This window comes from Oncorhynchus clarkii, chromosome 13 (genome assembly GCF_045791955.1).
Source record: "Oncorhynchus clarkii lewisi isolate Uvic-CL-2024 chromosome 13, UVic_Ocla_1.0, whole genome shotgun sequence".
In the NCBI taxonomy this organism is placed as follows: domain Eukaryota; kingdom Metazoa; phylum Chordata; class Actinopteri; order Salmoniformes; family Salmonidae; genus Oncorhynchus; species Oncorhynchus clarkii.
Genome location: NC_092159.1, coordinates 53,837,324 through 53,858,001, shown reverse-complemented (window position 1 = coordinate 53,858,001; position 20,678 = coordinate 53,837,324). Strand labels below are relative to the sequence as shown.

At 45.6% G+C, this 20,678-nt stretch overlaps 1 protein-coding gene across 1 annotated transcript in view; it reads left to right on the top strand.

Annotated features, from left to right (window-relative positions):
- The window catches only part of LOC139365086 (voltage-dependent P/Q-type calcium channel subunit alpha-1A-like), a 174,695-nt gene that overhangs the window by 135,917 nt on the left and 18,100 nt on the right, over window positions 1-20,678 (top strand). Inside the window, exons 41-46 of the mRNA XM_071102459.1 lie at window positions 2,914-3,028; window positions 3,710-3,817; window positions 10,522-10,628; window positions 14,572-14,675; window positions 15,175-15,310; window positions 19,236-19,349. Coding sequence (XP_070958560.1) covers window positions 2,914-3,028; window positions 3,710-3,817; window positions 10,522-10,628; window positions 14,572-14,675; window positions 15,175-15,310; window positions 19,236-19,349 — 684 coding nt within the window. The remainder of the gene's footprint in view (window positions 1-2,913; window positions 3,029-3,709; window positions 3,818-10,521; window positions 10,629-14,571; window positions 14,676-15,174; window positions 15,311-19,235; window positions 19,350-20,678) is intronic.

The following is a 20,678-nucleotide window of genomic DNA, read 5'->3' as shown; positions in this document are numbered from 1 at the left end:
ACACTCATATACCCAACTCGTTTGGTTGTCACCAACCCTGGTTCTGGAGAACTAACAGTTCTCTGATTCAACTAATCAAGGTCTTGCTGATTAGCTGACCAACAGAATCAAGGACAGAAACCTGTCCTACACACCCTCTCTCTCAGACCAGGGATGGTAGTGACCACTGCTCTAATATAACCTCATACCCCCTATTATAAACCTTACAACACATTATGACACCATTACGACACATTATGACACCCTTATGACACACACGTGTCCCTTCATAGGCAGATCGCTGTGAGTCTCAGGGGCAGCTAGCAGAACAGTCTGTAGGCACAGAAGATCTCTCTACTGCCAGAACTTACAGTCCCTCAAACCCTCCTTATGCTCCCAGCTGCTCTCCCTACCTACATCTCTGCTAATCCTTACCTCTACCTCGATCTCTAGCATCCCTCTCTCCGCATTTCTCTCTCTCTTTCTATTCTTCACTTTGCCATTTCTCTATCTTTCTATTTCTCCTTATATTTCTCCCTGTCTCTCTCTCTCTCTCTGCATATCTGCATCTCTCTGTCTTTCTGTCCTCTGTTCATTCATTCCTATCAGCTCAGCTCATCTCTCCTCTCCCTGCCTCCATCTCTCTCTCTCTGCATATCTGCATCTCTCTGTCTTTCTGTCCTCTGTTCATTCATTCCTATCAGCTCAGCTCATCTCTCCTCTCCCTGCCTCCATCTCTCTCTCTCTGCATATCTGCATCTCTCTGTCTTTCTGTCCTCTGTTCATTCATTCCTATCAGCTCATCTCTCCTCTCCCTGCCCCACCTCTCTGCTTTATCCTCTCTTTTCTCTCCCTTCTTCTCCTCCCTCCATTTTGTCCCTCCATCCTAACAGCCTCCCTCCTGAAGTGTCCCCTGTAATATAACCCCTCCTTCAGACTTTGACCTCTAACCTTCCATCCCCCACCACCTCCATCTACTGTGTCTGGGGGTAACCATAGCAGTCCAGTCTTTGAAAATACCTCTCTCCCCTTTCCCTGTGTAAACTGTCATCTCTAGGTGATGACCTTAGTTTGACATTAAAAACCCACAGACTCCCCTTCTTGCCCTTCACCTGTCCCCTATCCCCCACCCACCATCACTACTTACCGGCCCAATGAGAGAGGTCAAAACCCTCACACTTGACCTTCACCTCTGACCCACAGAATAATGTCCCCTGTATGTGTAGTGTTAAATTCTCACCCCCACTCTCCTCTGTTCTGTAGAGACAGACAGTAGTCTTCAGGCAGGATGCTGTGTTACAGACTCGACCAGCTTGTGTGGTGGTCTTTTTGTGTGGTGGTCTTTTTCTTATCACTCGCTGTTTATCTCTCTGATGTCTTTTTTCTCTCTCATCCTCCAACCTCTTCTCAACCTCCAACTTCTCCCTTCTTTTGCTTTGAAAACGGTCTCTAAAATGCCATTCACAACCAACCCCCCTCTCTCTTTTCAATTATTTTCGGATAACGAGATGTATTTTTCCCCACCCCCTAATACTTATTGTATAGCCCTCCTCAGGCCTAAGGCAGCCTAACCTAAAACCTCAGCCCATCTTACCTTTAAAAAAATGGCTGCCGCAGCGGCCATCTTGATTTTCTTAGATTACCTTGATCGGCTGAATTCTGTTCTCACGCTCACCTATTAACTCTGTCAGGCCCTGCACCCATTATTCATTGAGATATTGTCTCTGTATGACAACAACAGCCCTTCATTTAATACCTCCTATAGATTTAGCACATGTAGTTTCAATAATGTCATATCCTCCTGCCAGTAACCACTACTAAACCCAAACAGATAAACATTATTGTATTATTAGACCACACAGAGGATGCTTTCTGTGTACGGCTGTGCCGCTGCTTGTCCTGTGAAGCATTATGTGTGTGCACTGCATGTTGCATGGGGGGGACAGGGGAGGATGGGGTATGTGTCACAGGGTTTTGGGGTAGCGGAGCGGAATGGTTGGCATGGTCTTGCTGCATGTCTGGGATGTCGCAGTGACAACGGTTACTGCGAGCCTGTCTCACACACTCTAACGTCACGTTGTCTGTGTGTGTTGTCTGTGCATGTGTGTGTGTGTTGGCTCGTGTCCATTTCTCTTATATTGATAAGACCAGAAGGTGGATAAAGGATAAATGAAAATGATGACGTTCCCCTCCCCCTGTCCCTCAGTTTTGGTTTATCGCTTTATGGCCTGGTCTCTGTTGAACTCTGTGAATCTCCAATCCGCTACGGGGAGCTCTGTTAGTGGCAGCCAGCTGTCTGCTCTTACTTATCTAGAATCAGATTAATATCCCATAATCCTGAACTAAACCATTCAAGGGGAAAACGCAAAAAGCTGACATTGGATCAGAGTCTAACTTCATCCTACACCCTCTATCAGAGAAGGCATAAATAATGCTGTGACACTACTGAACCTGTGAGGTCCTCCTAAGTAACACAACAAGGACTGTTACAAGGTAACACCCACAAGAGGAACCAACCAACTCATAGTAATCAGTAGTGGTAGTGTAATGTTAACTTTTTTAACCCTTTGGCTCTCACAGGCTGTAAAGAAATAATGCTATCATTTGTCACCGCCATGAATGGATCAAATGACTGAAATATCAATGTTTACATCTTTTTGGTACTGACAGTACCAAATAACAACTCAGCTGCCAAACAGCTGCCATAACTGGCATAGCAGTGCCAATGACGCATTGTATAGTTGATAGACATACGTACAGATTGACAGACAGACTCATAGAACCTGCTACAAAAAATGACAGAGCTCCCCCCTCTCCCCAACCCCCTTTCCCTCTCTCCTCACCTGGAGGTTCAGAGCACACCTATACCTCCACTTCTTTGGGGGCGGGCCCTTTTTACTCACCCACCTTCCCCCGATTGTCTCTTTGCAACAGAGGCTGCTGCGGATGGACCTCCCGGTCGCCGACGACAACTCAGTCCACTTCAACTCCACCCTGATGGCCCTGATCCGCACGGCGCTGGACATCAAGATCGCCAAGGGTACGGAAGGTTTGGAACCCCTCTTTCCTGCTTGCCTTTTCACCATCTCTTCCCCCTGTTTCTTGTCTTCCCTAGAACAGAGCAGGGCAGTCTGCTACTGTAAGGTGGTTGTATATCGTGTGTACCCTGCTGTCCCTGAGACCTACAGCGGCCCCTCTGCTTCTCCCACGGTGTCCTAAGTACAGCTCTTTTTCTATAGAGTTTGTATGGTTCTTATTAACCAATAGAATGTAATGTGTACTACCAGCCATACTGTCAGTGTAATAGGGTTTCAAATAGGCTACAGTTCTCTTTTTGTAGACTTTGTAGAGTTCTTATATGAAATAACAATCATAGTTCCAATGTAATTAAGTCTCACTTTATTTAGTTGGCCCAATTAAAGTGAAGATGGCCAGACATTTAATGCCCATGTCTCTGTGTTACATGGCTCATCCACACTATACATTTAAACTGGGAGTCAAAGCTCACCTCTATTAACAAACACATTCTCTTGTGTCTGTGTGCTTGTGTGTGTTTTCATGTCTGTGCATCAATTCTTACACCTCTATGGCTCTGCTGTGTATTTGTATTGATGTGAATGTGTGTGTTTATGTGTGTGTGTTGCTATTATATGTGTGTGTATACACTGGTGCGTGTGTGTGTGTGTGTGCATGTGCCTGCTTGTGTGTGTGTGTCGTTGCGTGTGTGTAGGAGGTGTGGACAAACACCAGATGGATGCGGAGCTGAGGAAAGAGATGATGGCGATTTGGCCCAATCTCTCCCAGAAGACCCTGGACCTCTTAGTCACGCCACATAAGTGTAAGTTGCAGTGTGTTTGGACCGCGACGTGATGCCAGTGTCTGTCTACTTCTTCATGCCACCTGAGGACAGCTTCTCTCAACCAGTCTCCTTCACTGCTGCACCCTCTGATACAGCAGGCACAGCCCCCTACACACACACACACACACACACACACACACACACACACACACACACACACACACACACACACACACACACACACACACACACACACTTATTATCTACACATAGACACATACCAACACACGCACACAGGATCCCATGATTCCCACCAGTCCAATCCTCGAAGACGACACACCTAATTTGGGATCTCCATCTCCAGCCTCCATACACCTCCACCAGCCCTAGCCCCATTTCCCTACAGCAGGCCATGTACCCCATCCCCCAGCCCCAGTCCCCACACACCAATATAGACCTCTTTTCTTTTCCCATATCACACCTCCACCCAACCTAACAACTGTACACAGCAGGCCTCATCCTAAAGTCCCAATGCAATACTTCCAACAGCCCATTCCACTGATTCCAGGCCTGTTCTGTAGGCCCAACATCACGCCTCCACCGGATCCAATACCAGCAGGCTGTCTGCCCCGCTCTGTGCCTGAGATCAGGGGGTGCCTCACTATAGACCAACTCTCTATAGTAGTCTTTTCACTCCAGGGATGTAGTTCATACAGTGCTACTGTAGGTCAGAACACTCCAGGGGTTTAGTTCATACAGTACTACTGTAGGTCAGAACACTCCAGGGGTTTAGTTTATACAGTACTACTGTAGGTCAGAACACTCCAGGGGTTTAGTTCATACAGTACTACTGTAGGTCAGAACACTCCAGGGGTTTAGAACATACAGTACTACAGTAGGTCAGAACACTTCAGGGGTTTAGTTCATACAGTACTACTGTAGGTCAGAACACTCCAGGGGTTTAGTTCATACAGTGCTACTGTAGGTCAGAACACTCCAGGGGTTTAGTTCATACAGTACTACTGTTGGTCGGAACACTCCAGGGGTTTAGTTCATACAGTACTACTGTAGGTCAGAACACTCAAGGGTTTTAGTTCATACAGTGCTACTATAGGTCGGAACACTCCAGGGGTTTAGTTCATACAGTGCTACTATAGTTCAGAACACTCCAGGGGTTTAGTTAACACAGTACTACTGTAGGTCAGGGGTTTAATTCATACAGTTGTACTGTAGGTCAGAACACTCCAGTGGTTTAGTTCATACAGTGCTACTGTAGGTCAGAAAACTCCAGGGGTTTAGTTCATACAGTACTACTGTAGGTCAGAACACTCCAGGGGTTTAGTTCATACAGTGCTACTATAGTTCAGAACACTCCAGGGGTTTAGTTCATACAGTACTACTGTAGGTCAGAACACTCCAGGGGTTTAGTTCATACAGTGCTACTATAGTTCAGAACACTCCAGGGGTTTTGTTCATACAGTACTACTGTAGGTCAGGGGTTTAGTTCATACAGTACTACTGTAGGTCAGAACACGCCAGGGGTTTAGTTCATACAGTGCTACTGTAGGTCAGAAAACTCCAGGGGTTTAGTTCATACAGTACTACTGTAGGTCAGAACACTCCAGAGGTTTAGTTCATACAGTGCTACTATAGTTCAGAACACTCCAGGGGTTTAGTTCATACAGTACTACTGTAGGTCAGAACACTCCAGGGGTTCAGTTCATACAGTACTACTGTTGGTCAGAACACTCCAGGGGTTCAGTTCATACAGTACTACTGTTGGTCAGAACACTCCAGGGGTTTAGTTCATACAGTACTACTGTAGGTCAGAACACTCCAGGGGTTTAGTTCATACAGTACTACTGTAGGTCAGAACACTCCAGGGGTTTAGTTCATACAGTGCTACTATAGTTCAGAACACTCCAGGGGTTTTGTTCTTACAGTACTACTGTAGGTCAGGGGTTTAGTTCATACAGTACTACTGTAGGTCAGAACACTCCAGGGATTTAGTTCATACACTACTATTGTAGGTCAGAACACTCCAGGGGTTTAGTTCATACAGTGCTACTGTAGGTCAGAACACTCCACGGATTTAGTTCATACAGTGCTACTATAGTTCAGAACACTCCAGGGGTTTTGTTCATACAGTACTACTGTAGGTCAGGGGTTTAGTTCATACAGTACTACTGTAGGTCAGAACACTCCAGGGATTTAGTTTATACAGTACTACTGTAGGTCAGAACACTCCAGGGGTTTAGTTCATACAGTGCTACTGTAGGTCAGAACACTCCAGGGTTTTAGTTCATACAGTGATACTGTAGGTCAGAACACTCCAGGGGTTTAGTTCATACAGTGCTACTGTAGGTCAGAACACTCCAAGGATTTAGTTCATACAGTGCTACTGTAGGTCAGAACACTCCAGGGGTTTAGTTCATACAGTACTACTGTGGATCAGAACACTCCAGGAGTTTAGTTCATACAGTACTACTGTAGGTCAGGGGTTTAGTTCATACAGTACTACTGTAGGTCAGAACACTCCAGGGGTTTAGTTCATACAGTGCTACTGTAGGTCAGAACACTCCAGGGGTTTAGTTCATACAGTGCTACTGTAGGTCAGAACACTCCAGGGGTTTAGGTCATACAGTACTACTGTAGGTCAGGGGTTTAGTTCATACAGTACTATTGTAGGTCAGAACACTCCAGGGGTTTAGTTCATACAGTTGTACTGTAGGTTAGAACACTCCAGGGGTTTAGTTCATGCAGTACTACAGTAGGTCAGAACACTCCAGGGGTTTATTTCATACAGTACTACTGTAGGTCAGAACACTCCAGGGGTTTAGTTCATACAGTGCTACTGTAGGTCAGAACACTCCAGGGGTTTAGTTCATACAGTACTACTGTAGGTCAGAACACTCCAGGGGTTTAGTTCATACAGTGTTACTGTAGGTCAGAACACTCCAGGGGTTCAGTTCATACAGTACTACTGTTGGTCAGAACACTCCAGGGGTTTAGTTCATACAGTACTACTGTTGGTCAGAACACTCCAGGGGTTTAGTTCATACAGTACTACTGTAGGTCAGAACACTCTAGGGGTTTAGTTCATACAGTACTACTGTAGGTCAGAACACTCCAGGGGTTTAGTTCATACAGTACTACTGTAGGTCAGAACACTCCAGGGGTTTAGTTCATACAGTACTACTGTAGGTCAGAACACTCCAGGGGTTTAGTTCATACAGTACTACAGTAGGTCAGAACACTCCAGGGGTTTAGTTCATACAGTACTACTGTAGGTCAGAACACTCCAGGGGTTTAGTTCATACAGTGATACTGTAGGTCAGAACACTCCAGGGGTTTAGTTCATACAGTGCTACTGTAGGTCAGAACACTCCAGGGGTTTAGTTCATACAGTACTACTGTAGGTCAGAACACTCCAGGGGTTTAGTTTATACAGTACTACTGTAGGTCAGAACACTCCAGGGGTTTAGTTCATACAGTACTACTGTAGGTCAGGGGTTTAGTTCATACAGTACTACTGTAGTTCAGAACACTCCAGGGGTTTATTTCATACAGTACTACTGTAGGTCAGAACACTCCAGGGGTTTATTTCATACAGTACTACTGTAGGTCAGAACACTCCAGGGGTTTAGTTCATACAGTACTACTGTAGGTCAGAACACTCCAGGGGTTTAGTTCATACAGTACTACTGTAGGTCAGAACACTCCAGGGGTTTAGTTCATACAGTACTCCTGTAGGTCAGAACACTCCAGGGGTTTAGTTCATACAGTGCTACTGTAGGTCAGAACACTCCAGGGGTTTAGTTCATACAGTACTACTGTAGGTCAGAACACTCCAGGGGTTTAGTTCATACAGTACTACTGTAGGTCAGAACACTCCAGGGGTTTAGTTCATACAGTACTACTGTGGATCAGAACACTCCAGGAGTTTAGTTCATACAGTACTACTGTAGGTCAGGGGTTTAGTTCATACAGTACTACTGTAGGTCAGAACACTCCAGGGGTTTAGTTCATACAGTGCTACTGTAGGTCAGAACACTCCAGGGGTTTAGTTCATACAGTGCTACTGTAGGTCAGAACACTCCAGGGGTTTAGGTCATACAGTACTACTGTAGGTCAGGGGTTTAGTTCATACAGTACTATTGTAGGTCAGAACACTCCAGGGGTTTAGTTCATACAGTTGTACTGTAGGTTAGAACACTCCAGGGGTTTAGTTCATGCAGTACTACAGTAGGTCAGAACACTCCAGGGGTTTATTTCATACAGTACTACTGTAGGTCAGAACACTCCAGGGGTTTAGTTCATACAGTGCTACTGTAGGTCAGAACACTCCAGGGGTTTAGTTCATACAGTACTACTGTAGGTCAGAACACTCCAGGGGTTTAGTTCATACAGTGTTACTGTAGGTCAGAACACTCCAGGGGTTCAGTTCATACAGTACTACTGTTGGTCAGAACACTCCAGGGGTTTAGTTCATACAGTACTACTGTTGGTCAGAACACTCCAGGGGTTTAGTTCATACAGTACTACTGTAGGTCAGAACACTCTAGGGGTTTAGTTCATACAGTACTACTGTAGGTCAGAACACTCCAGGGGTTTAGTTCATACAGTACTACTGTAGGTCAGAACACTCCAGGGGTTTAGTTCATACAGTACTACTGTAGGTCAGAACACTCCAGGGGTTTAGTTCATACAGTACTACAGTAGGTCAGAACACTCCAGGGGTTTAGTTCATACAGTACTACTGTAGGTCAGAACACTCCAGGGGTTTAGTTCATACAGTGATACTGTAGGTCAGAACACTCCAGGGGTTTAGTTCATACAGTGCTACTGTAGGTCAGAACACTCCAGGGGTTTAGTTCATACAGTACTACTGTAGGTCAGAACACTCCAGGGGTTTAGTTTATACAGTACTACTGTAGGTCAGAACACTCCAGGGGTTTAGTTCATACAGTACTACTGTAGGTCAGGGGTTTAGTTCATACAGTACTACTGTAGTTCAGAACACTCCAGGGGTTTATTTCATACAGTACTACTGTAGGTCAGAACACTCCAGGGGTTTATTTCATACAGTACTACTGTAGGTCAGAACACTCCAGGGGTTTAGTTCATACAGTACTACTGTAGGTCAGAACACTCCAGGGGTTTAGTTCATACAGTACTACTGTAGGTCAGAACACTCCAGGGGTTTAGTTCATACAGTACTCCTGTAGGTCAGAACACTCCAGGGGTTTAGTTCATACAGTGCTACTGTAGGTCAGAACACTCCAGGGGTTTAGTTCATACAGTACTACTGTAGGTCAGAACACTCCAGGGGTTTAGTTCATACAGTACTACTGTAGGTCAGAACACTCCAGGGGTTTAGTTCATACAGTACTACTGTAGGTCAGAACACTCCAGGGGTTTATTTCATACAGTCCTACTGTAGGTCAGAACACTCCAGGGGTTTAGTTCATACAGTGCTACTGTAGGTCAGAACACTCCAGGGGTTTAGTTTATACAGTACTACTGTAGGTCAGAACACTCCAGGGGTTTAGTTCATACAGTGCTACTGTAGGTCAGAACACTCCAGGGGTTTAGTTCATACAGTGCTACTGTAGGTCAGAACACTGGCTGTTATGCATATCAGAGAAATACATACAGGAGTAGAATGAATGCACAAGTGCCAAAGCACTAGTTGCTATGTAGATATTAGACGTATATTATATGAAAGGAAGCATGATTTACAGTATAGGTAAAGGCATCTGGGTCAGGTGTGTTATAGTCACCAGATTGCTAATTGTACCAAATGTTACCAGAATGCACAGGCTTCTGTGCCCTGCTAATAACGTTCAAACCAAATTGAAATAAAATGTGTGGCAATTTAGCATGCTGGTAAACGGTGTACAGAAATGGCCAATAGCATAATGCTGGTAAACGGTGTACAGAAATGGCCAATAGCACAATGCTGGTGAACGGTGTACAGAAATGGCCAATAGCACAATGCTGGTGAACGGTGTACAGAAATGGCCAATAGCACAATGCTGGTGAACGGTGTACAGAAATGGCCAATAGCACAATGCTGGTGAACAGTGTACAGAAATGGCCAATAGCACAATGCTTGTGAACACACTTTTTTGAACTGGACTTTAGGCCCTTTTATTGTGAAGATGTGATCTGCTGTAGAATCCTGGAAATTACTATCTTTCAAAGACTGTTATCGCACTTATTTTCTATTCTGAAGCTCTGTTTTGTTTATGTGTTTGGAGATAACAAAATACAAGGTCCAAATTGAACTTAGTACAACATGTCCACCTTCTATTGAGAAGTAGAGGGGGAACCATCGGTCCTGCCTCAGAATGCCAAAACAGCATCAAAACAGCCCCAGCAGTTCTGTTAGTACTGTCCAGTCCTCTACCAGGTCCCCCATCTACACAATGAAGTGGTCTTGAGTCTTGTCTTCTGATTGAAGACCACCAGTCAGTAGAAATACAGTTATGTCTAGAAAAGACGTAAAGAAAGAAAGACTACAGTTAACCAGAGAAAGAGAAAATGTGACACATGATAATTTTTTAGTCCGAGTCTGTTTGTGAAAAGACTATCAGCTCTGTGTTCGTGTATATGTGTGTATTTGCCAGTGTGAGTGTGTGTCTCTCTCTCTGCGTGCGTGCCCCTCTACTCCCATCCCTCTCGCTCAGGGTCCCATACGTAGTGGTCTAATCGTGCAGGGTAACTTGTCCCTCTCTCAGCAGCAACAGACCTGACGGTGGGGAAGATCTACGCTGCCATGATGATCATGGAGTACTACAGGCAGAGCAAGGCCAAGCGCTCTCAGGCGCGGCTAGAGGCGGAGCAGGTACAACTACTGTCCCTAGGAACCATCCCCAAACCTTCAGACCACGCAGACTGACTGAGGGCAGAGTCAGACTGACTAGAAATACTGCTGTGCCGTTAGTACAGGGGTCAAAGCGGAGCTGTGACAACCCATAACCACGCCCACCCAGTCTTACTATAGCATTTACTTACTACGTTATTGTAAGGTCACTTGTTATCATTGACCTCACCTGGCTAAAGGTTAGAGGTCAAAGGTTAGAGGACCATTGCCATTGGGTTTTCCCACTCTTGTCTTGCCTCTCTGTGTTCTTCCATCCTCCCTTCCTTCCTAGTCGATATACAACTCTGTGAGGCCCTCTGGTGGACAAAGTATGTCACTGGCCCATGTTATATTACATTTTTACATATTATATTATTGCTAGAGCATCTATACAGAAAACCAGCTGATTATATTTCAAGCACAATGATATAATTCTGAATCACAATTATTTCTAAAGAAGAGGCATTTTTCTTGCTATAGAGAACCCTCTCGATCATTGTTGAATTGGTTTGGGCTGGGTGTCTTTGTCACAGCTCCGGATGGCGAAGACTGTACAACGTTAATGTACATTCCTCACCTAAGCCTGTTCCTCTTTATCCTCCCTTTCCTTGGCTGTGAATCCACTGCTGGTGATGATGATGATGATGATGCTTGTCTTCCCAAGCCTTTTAGCCACACCCTGGCCTTGGACTGTTGCCCTACACCCTGGACTGTAGCATTGCACTGTAGCCCCCTATTCCCTGTTGACAGAGAGAATGCATATACAACCAATACAATGGATCTTGTGTTTATGTAGTCACATGTGAAGCCACTGACGATAAAACGTTCAAATTGTAGCAGTATTTGTAACACAGTTACAGAAACATTTTAAGTGTAAAGTAAAAGATGACGTTTTAAATGACGGAGATGGTTTTATTTTGTTTTATTTGTATTTCACACACACACACACGGTTTCCTATTTTACAGACAGAGTCCTACTCCTCCTCTCCTCCTACTCCTCCTCTCTCACTGCACTCGAAGCATGCCACTTTCCCTGCTCTGCTATGGCCACCTGCTACCACTCTCTATACACAACTCTCATCCATGTCAATTCCTCATGACTTCATTTCTGCCATCTGGCATTCCTCCCTTGCAGGATAGCACAAGGAAGAGGTTGGTCTTGAAGGGATAGTCACTAAATTCAAAGTTTAAACAGTGTTCCTCTTTTTCTCTGACACATGATGTGAAGGGCGTGAGAGAGGCAGGATATTGAAAGATCTAGGAGTTAGTTGAGAGAGTCTGGCTCTGTCTGAGCTTTAAAAACTGACCTCAAGCCTGCCTTAGCCATGTGTATAGATTTGTATACGTACATGCTTCTTGAAGAGTTGGTCAGATGGGACCTACAGTATGAGTCAGGGGATAGTTTGATTGAACAAGTCACAGGAACGCCTCAGGAACATGATGGAGCTATCTAAGGAGGATACCATCTAAACAACTGTAGAAACCACCCTCTATCACCTGTCAAACTACAATGGAAGACTCATAAGACAAGCTGAGAAGACTCCAGAGTTGGTCACCTAATACTTAGTCAAGTCATTGAACATTTGACCGTGACCATGTCATATCCTTGGTCTTCATTCACAACCACAACCATACTACCCAGCTGGTCCTCGTGCTTTTACTCTAATGCTCCCAAGGTGTACTTACCCGTGACCACAAACATGTACAGAGCACAAACTCTCACACACGGACGTTTCTTGGGCAACAAATGTTATCAAACTTTTCAGACTCTTCAGCATGCTCACATGACATGTCACAGCCCGATGACGATAATTGATGGTGTCACTGCAACATCCTCATCCAATCGTCGCCCATCCTGCTCTCCAGCCAATGTCTGCTCTGCCACCCTTTACCCCTACACATCCTCTCCCCTCTCCCCTGTACCCCTCTCTACACCTCCTCTTATTGAGCTGCCCCTCACTCTCCTCCCCCTTGCACCCCCACCTCTCTTCCCCTCCTTCCCAACCCCCACCCCTGCTGCTACTTGCTTACAGAAGGACAGGAGCAGAGGAGTGGACTTCCCTCCCCCTTGCACCATCTCAGACAGTATTATTACCATAGTGTTAGATAAGGAGAGACCTAGTGAAGGGTAGCATCCATCCCAGTGATGAGCGTTTCTTCCCTGCATGATTCCAGGTAGAGCTTGTTGCCATAGATAAGCATGTGCATCATGATGTGAGACTAGGGGTGGGACCTGGAGAATGGGAATACCCTTGCTTCGAACGGTTCAGGTTCAGACAAGAACTGTTCCAAGTGTTTAGAAATGACGATTGGACAAATATTGTTTGGAAAAATATTTGTGTGCTATTTCCTTGTATGACCTGGAACCTTCGTGATCCATCCACTTTAAACTTGACCCGCCATGGCTCGTGAAATTCTTAAACCAAAACAGCTACTTACCATTGATTATCCGTTCCAGCTAGCAAGTATATACTGGCCCAGGAGTGGCCCACTGCCGGCATGGTTTTACGGCCCACAGCTGGAAACCAAATGCAGCCCAACAACATTTTCCCAGATATCTTACGGACATAAAAGTAGCAGTTGGTCAGTTTTAAGTGGATGTGTAATAACTGAATGACACTGTATGTGGTTATTTGAACACACTTACTCCCACCATGCATTTCACCTACACTAAGAAAAACAGGTGCTATCCAGAACATAAAAGAGTTCTTAAGCTGTCCCCATAGGAGAACCATTTGATGTACCCTTTTTGGTTCCAGATGTAACCCTTTTGGTTCCAGGTAGAACCCCTTTGGGTTCTATATAAATCCCTTCTACAAAGGGTTCTGCCTGGAACCCAAAACAGTTCTTCCTGGAACCAAAAATGATGTTCCTATGGGGACATCCAAAGAACCCTTTGGAACCCTTTTTTCTAAGAGTATGTTCCCAACAGGTCTACTCCCAGTCCTCGTCTTCCTCTCTCTTTTTCATCCTTCCTCTATCCCTCTTTGTGTCCCCTTTCTCTCTCGATATTCACTCACATGGACTTCTACCTCTTCTTTCCTTTTCTCATCCTCTCCTCCTCTCTTCCTTTCTCTATCATCATTTTTATATTATTTCCTGACTATTCTCCCTCCTCTCCTTATGTGTCAACATCTGTTTTCAACAGAGACTTTGAATGTTCTCTTCCTGATGGATCTGTCCATTGGGTTTTTGGACTGATGTTCTGCCTTGTTCAACTCTTTCTTATTCCCTCCCTGGTCTTGCTGTTCTACTGCTCTAACGGATTGTTGGACTGGCTCAAACTCCACCCACCGACTCTCATTTCCTGGTTGCCGATAGTGATCATTTAGCTGCTTGAGGTCAAATGGGGGTCAAAAGTCAAGGTTGAAATCCAATCAGGTGGAGAGGTAAACACTGTCCATCCTGTCGATTGGGTTGTGTATTGAATGGCACCCTTTTCATGTTATAGTGCACTTCTTTTGAATCAAAGCCTAGGTGAAAATCAGAAATAGTGTCATTTGAGATGTGTTCCTATGAGCAACATGCACATTGTCTGATCAGATAAAAAATACTGTAGACAAAGACCTTAATTAATGCCAGACAAATCCAGACCTCTTTGTAGCGTCCAACGGAAGACTTCCAAATCCATAGCTAGGTACTGTATACTGTAGGTCAAATACAGTGGATATGGCTCTGGTTAATTCCCTTCATTCATGGTGACCTGGAAGTAGATGATTCATTGGCATGAGCCTTCCATTCTCACATTTACAGCAGGACTCCAACTCCCCTCCCAGAATGTGCTCTGGCTCAGTCAGCCCCTGCTGACTGAAACCCTTCCTCCTCCCTGGATGCTGTGACTTGCTCTGAACTCACTTTCTTCTCCACCTTCCCCATTTCCTGTATGTCTACCTTAAAGCCGGCGGCCATGTTGTATCTCACACAGAATCGAACGACATTACTGTTTCAGCGCGTGGAGCCGCCCTCCCCCATCCAGGACGGGCCTCTCAGCCTCCCTCCTACCCAACCGGCAGATCCCATCAACAGCCTGTGAGTAGACCCCTGTCCACCCCCCCCCCCCCCCCCCCCCATCCAACTCTCTCTCTGGGTCTCTCTCTCTGTCCTCTCCCTCTCTCTCTGTTTTCTCTCTCCCTCTTTCTCTGCAGCCAGAGGGAGGATGGGTAGTGGCTCCACAGGTGGAGTGTCATCCACAAGAAGGAGGAGCAGGACGACACGCTGGGCGGACATGCCTCACGTGTAGAGGACCTGTGTGTGTATGTGTGTGTGTAGTGTGTTCAGAAAGGCTGGTGTATGGGTTTGTGGGGATGAGTGCATTCAGTTAGCCTCATACAAGCGCTGAATGCAAGGGTCTGATGAAGGTGATGTATATGGAGCCTGGTTTGTGTGTATGCATGCGTGTGTCCGTGTTTGCCTATCCATGTGTATATATGTCCCGGGTCTGACTGTGTGTGTGTGTGTTATAGACCAGTGGACGGATGGGGTGAGTGTGTGTGTGCAAGGGGCCTGTCTGACTGTCTGTGTGTTGTAGACCGGTGGAGGGGGGGGTTCCAGAGAGCCAGTCGTGGGTGACAGTGCGGGCTCAGGAGATGTCCCAGAGAGTAGGCAGCTGGAGTCCTGAGGGACAGCACTCTGAGGATGGCCTGGACAGCAGGCATAACTCGCAGGTAACACATACACACAGGTGCGCACACACACACACACACCAGCATCCAGAAGAATCCCTGGACAACAGACATAACTCAGAAGTGTATATACACGCACATGCATACGCACAAATACAGATCAATACAGTATGTGCATGTAACATGTACAGTATGTCATTGCACACAAGAACACACTAATAAATGGTTCCCAGTAAACATGAAATAGTGATTTTCTTTCATGCTATTCATGTTTCATGTTGTCTGAACATCCACATAATTTCATTGGTCTGGTTCATATAGAGCTCGTGTCCTGGTGCTCTTTCCTTACAGGATATTTAGGGTCATCATTGTTGAATCAACTCGTACACAGAGTCACTGCTGGCTCTGTTTTATTCCTGCCTATTGTCCAGTTCCATATGGTCCCTACAGCTCCTCTCCCCTATAGGCACTTAGACAGATCTGAAAGGTGTATAGGTGTAAGTAATACAGCACATTCATCTAATGGCTTTGAGTCATTACTAATCCTTTCAGATCTACATGAAGGGCCTAGGAGTTAGAGTTAGTTATTGGGAAAATGTGAACATGATGGTTTCCCTATAACCTGCCCTGATTGGCTATTCCTGCTTAAACCCTCCCACCATTCACATCCCATACCCATCTATCCCCCTCAGCCCCCAGGCCCACAACCTCCAAGCCCTCATCCCCCAAGCCCTCAGCCCCCAAACCCTCATCCCCCAAGCCCTAAATAACATAATATTATCAAAATCAAAATGCGTCTGTTTTTGTTGTATTGGCTGCGTCTCAATCCACCGGGTACGCCATGTCGGCCTTCTGCATTTGCGGTGGAAAGTGGCAGAACTACAGCACTGTTTGTCAGACCAGGAGACATCCCGAAAATCGGTCTTCTCACGAAAACGTCTATAGCGTCCAAACGATGGTGTTCTCCGTTTTGCTTTACGACACCCACAAGTGTCACTGGACTTGTCTGAAAGTATCCCAGTACCGGTTTTAAAAAAAAATTGAAGTATGCTATATATATACAAAAGTATGTGAACACCTCTTCAAATTAGTGGATTCGGCTATTTCAGCCAAACCCGTTTCTGACAGGTGTACAAAATCAAGCACCCAGCCATGCAATCTCCATAGACAAACATTGGCAGTAGAATGGCCTTACTGAAGAGCTAAGTGACTTTCAACGTGGCACCGTCATAGGATGCCACCTTTCAAACAAGTCAGTTCGTCAAATTTCTTCCCTGCTAGAGCTGCTCTGGTCAACTGTAAGTGCTGTTATTGTGAAGTGGCAATGTCTAGGAGCAACAATGGCTCAGCCGCAAAGTGGTAGGCCACACAAGCTCACAGAACGGGACCGCCGAGTGCTGACGCGTGTAGCGCGTAAAACTCGTCTGTCCTCGGTTGCATCAAGTTCCAAACGGCTTCTGGAAGCAACGTCAGCACAATAACTGTTATTTTTTTATTTGTTTTAGGGTGTAGATCAGCTTTAATATTCCAGATAGATTGTAGCTTCCATCAATGTAATTGTATGCATCAGTTCCATATGTTTTGGGTAAATATATATATATATATATATATATATATATATATTGCCAGTCAAAGGTTCGGTTTGGACACACCTACTCATTCAAGGGTTTTTCTTTATTTTTACTAGACATCAAAACTATGAAATAGCACATATGGAATAATGTAGTAACCAGAAAAGTGTTAAACCAATCAAAATACATTTGAGATTATTCAAAGTAGCCATCACATGCCTTGATGACAGCTTTGCACTCTCTTGGCATTCTCTCAACCAGTAGTCTTGAAGGAGTTTCCACATATGCTGAGCACTTGTTGGCTGCTTTTCTTGAGGTCGGGTGATTGTGGAGGCCAGGTCATCTGATGAAACATTCCATCACTCTCATTCTTGGTCAAACAGCCCTTACACAGCCTGGAGGTGTGTTTTGGGACATTGTCATGTTGAAAAACAAATGATAGTCCCACTAAGCGCAAACCAGATGGGAGAGCATATCGCTGCAGAATGCTGTGGTAGCCATGCTGGTTAAGTGTGCCTTGAATTCTAAATAAATCACAGACAGTGTCACCATCAAAGCAACCCCACAACATCACACCTCCTCTTCCATGCTTCACGGTGGGAAGCACACATGCGGAGATCATCCTTTCACCTACTCTGCGTCTCACAAAGACACAGGCGGTTGGAACCAAAAATCAAACATTTGGACTCATCAGACCGAAGGACAGATTTCCACCGCTCTAATGTCCATTGCTCATGTTTCTTGGCCAAAGCAAGTCTCTTCTTATTATTGGTGTCCTTTAGTAGTGGTTTCTTTGCTGCAGTTCGACCATGAAGGCCTGATTCTCCTCTGAACAGTTGATGTTGAGATATGTGTCTTACTTGAACTCTGTGAAGCATTTATTTGGGTTGCAATTTCTGAGAATGGTAACTCTAATGAAATTATCCTCTGCAGCAGAGGTAACTCTGGGTTTCCATTCCTGTGGAGATCCTCATGAGAGCCAGTTTCATTATAGCGCTTGATGGTTCTTGCGACTGCACTTGAAGAAACTTTCAAAGTTCTTGACATTTTCTTAATTGACTGATCTTCATGTCTTAAAGTAATGATGGACTGTCGTTTCTCTTTACTTATTAGAGCTGTTCTTGCCATAATATCTTTTACCAAATAGGGCTATCTTCTTTATACCATCCCTACTTTGTCACAACACAACTGATTTGCTCAAATACATTAAGAAAGGAAATAAATTCCACAAATTTACTTTTACCAAGGCACACCTGTTAACCTTATATGAAATGCATTCCAGATGGCTACCTCATGAAGCTGGTTGAGAGAATGCCAAAAGTGTGCAAAGCTGTCATCAAGGCAAAGGGTGGCTACTTTAAAGTATCTCAAATATAAAATATATTTTGATTTGTTTCACACTTTTTGGGGCTACTACATGATTCCATATATGTTATTTCATAGTTTTGATGTCTTCACTATTATTCTACAATGTAGAAAATAGTAAAAATAAAGAAAAACCTTTGAATGAGTAGGTGTGTCCGAACCCTGTACCGAAGCCCCCTGTACCGAAGCCATCTGCACCGTAGCCCCCTGTACCGAAGCCCCCTGCACCGAAGCCCCCTGTACCAAAGCCACCTGCACCGAAGCCCCCTGTACCGAAGCCCCCTGTACCGAAGCCCCCTGCACCGAAGCCCCCTGTACCGAAGCCCCCTGTACCGAAGCCCCCTGCACCGAAGCCCCCTGTACCGAAGCCCCCTGTACCAAAGCCACCTGCACTGAAGCCCCCTGTACCGAAGCCCCCTGTACCGAATCCCCCTGCACCGAAGCCCCCTGTACCGAAGCCACCTGCACCGAAGCCCCCTGTACCGAAGCCCCTTGTACCTTATCCACCTGTACTGAAGCCCCCTGTACCAAAACCACCTGTACCGAAGCCCCCTGCACCGAAGCCCCCTGCCTAAGCCTCAGCAGTTCCTGCTCTTGATCCAAGTCCAGGTCCAAGTCCTAGCTCCTAGACCACAGCCCTAGCCCCTCGTCCTAGATCTAAACCTAGTCTTAAACCTTCCCCCGTCCCCATTTCCCAGGCTCAAACCCCAGTCCCTCCCAAACTACACTACATGCTACATGCTACAGGAAGCTGCTGAGGGGAAAATGGCTCATAACAATAGCTGGAACGAAGCAAATGGAACGTCATCAAACACATGGAAACCATGTGTTTTATGTATTTGATACTATTCCATTCATTCCAATCCAACCATTAACACGAGCCCGTCCTCCCCAATTAAGATCCCACCAACCTACCGTTCTGTGCACACTACATTCACCCACACTCACATGGGATAAAGGATGACAAACACATCATTGTCCCCGTCATATTCCTTCATCACAGTCACGCCCACTCTCACTCTATTTTGCAGACGGTAGAGATGAGAGAGATGGGGCGTGACGGTTACTCGGATACCGAGCACTTTCAGCCAATGGAAGGCCACGGAAGGGCCGCTTCCATGCCACGCCTTCCAGGCGACAACCAAGTGAGCACCCCTCATTTCCTCTCCTCCCTCCCTCTCTCGCTCCCTCTAGCTTTCCATCTCCTTGACTCAATCTCCACGATAAGCTACATGACTCGAGACACACAAAGACAGGAGACAGACTATTTATAATCCAACACAGTGCATAACAAAATACTATAAAACATTGCTGAAAATGGACACCTGACACTTTCAAGCATATTTGTTTTTATAAATGCATGGTATTTGACGTGATATCATGCATTTTGACGATAGCTCCCCTTTCTATGCTGTTGAAATATCGCCCATAGGATGTTTTCCAGACAGACTTACAGGTAAGTCTTACAGACTACCGTACCAAACACCCCAACACCCCACTCTTCCTCCCCTCTCCTCTCCTCTTCTCCTCCTCTACACTCATCCCCTACTGCATGGAGGTGTGTTACTGTGGTTGTCCCTTCTCATCCAGTACCAAGTCATCTCTGCTATATTGTCACACACACACTCTTTGTTTAAGGTAGTCCATCGTATCCGATGATGACTTCCACTACTGCTTGTGGGTTCACTGATGACTGTATAATCTGATGCGGGATGCACACTGTTGCCACAGACAGAGCACACAAAGGCCTGTCCTGTTGAGGCCGGTGAAGTCATGGTCTACGTTCAGTCTATTTTTCCTCGGTCAACTGCACTCCAGAGGGCAGAGGCCACGCCAGGTGGAGCGTTCCGCAGCAGTCTGGAGGGAGGCAGAGTTTACCTCACACTTCTTTAATGAAGTCTTCAGTTGGGTCCTTTAGACACTTTTTCTGCCCACCTGAAGAGCGACGGCCCAGTTGTAACTGTCCGTACAGCGTATTTCACGGCAGGCGGTCCTCTGTCGTCCAGATGGCATCGCCGAGCCATCTAAGCTGGTGGTGTGTGATGGACGCTTCAACACTCATGCAGTTGGTTTTCTGTAGGATCTCTGAGTGCGGAACACGGTCCTGCCAGGTCACTTTCAAAGTGCGTTGAAGGCCTTCTATGTGAAAGGACTCCAGTTGTTTTAAGTGTCGGCTGTAGACTGTACATGTTTCACATCCATAAAGGAGTGTAGATACACACACTGCCTGGTAGACTGCAACTTTGGTGGTGGAGGTGCAGGTTGCTGTTGTCCAAAACCTTCTTCCTTAGCAGTCCAAAAGATGACAAAGTCTGTTTGACCTGATTCTGGATATCCTGGTCGAGGGGATGCTTCCAATATATTTAAAATGTGATACAATGGGAAGTGAGGAGTCTGAGATGGAGAATGGAGGTGTTTCAGGCGGAGGATCAGATGACCACTGACATAGGACCTCTGTTCTTGGGATGTTATTA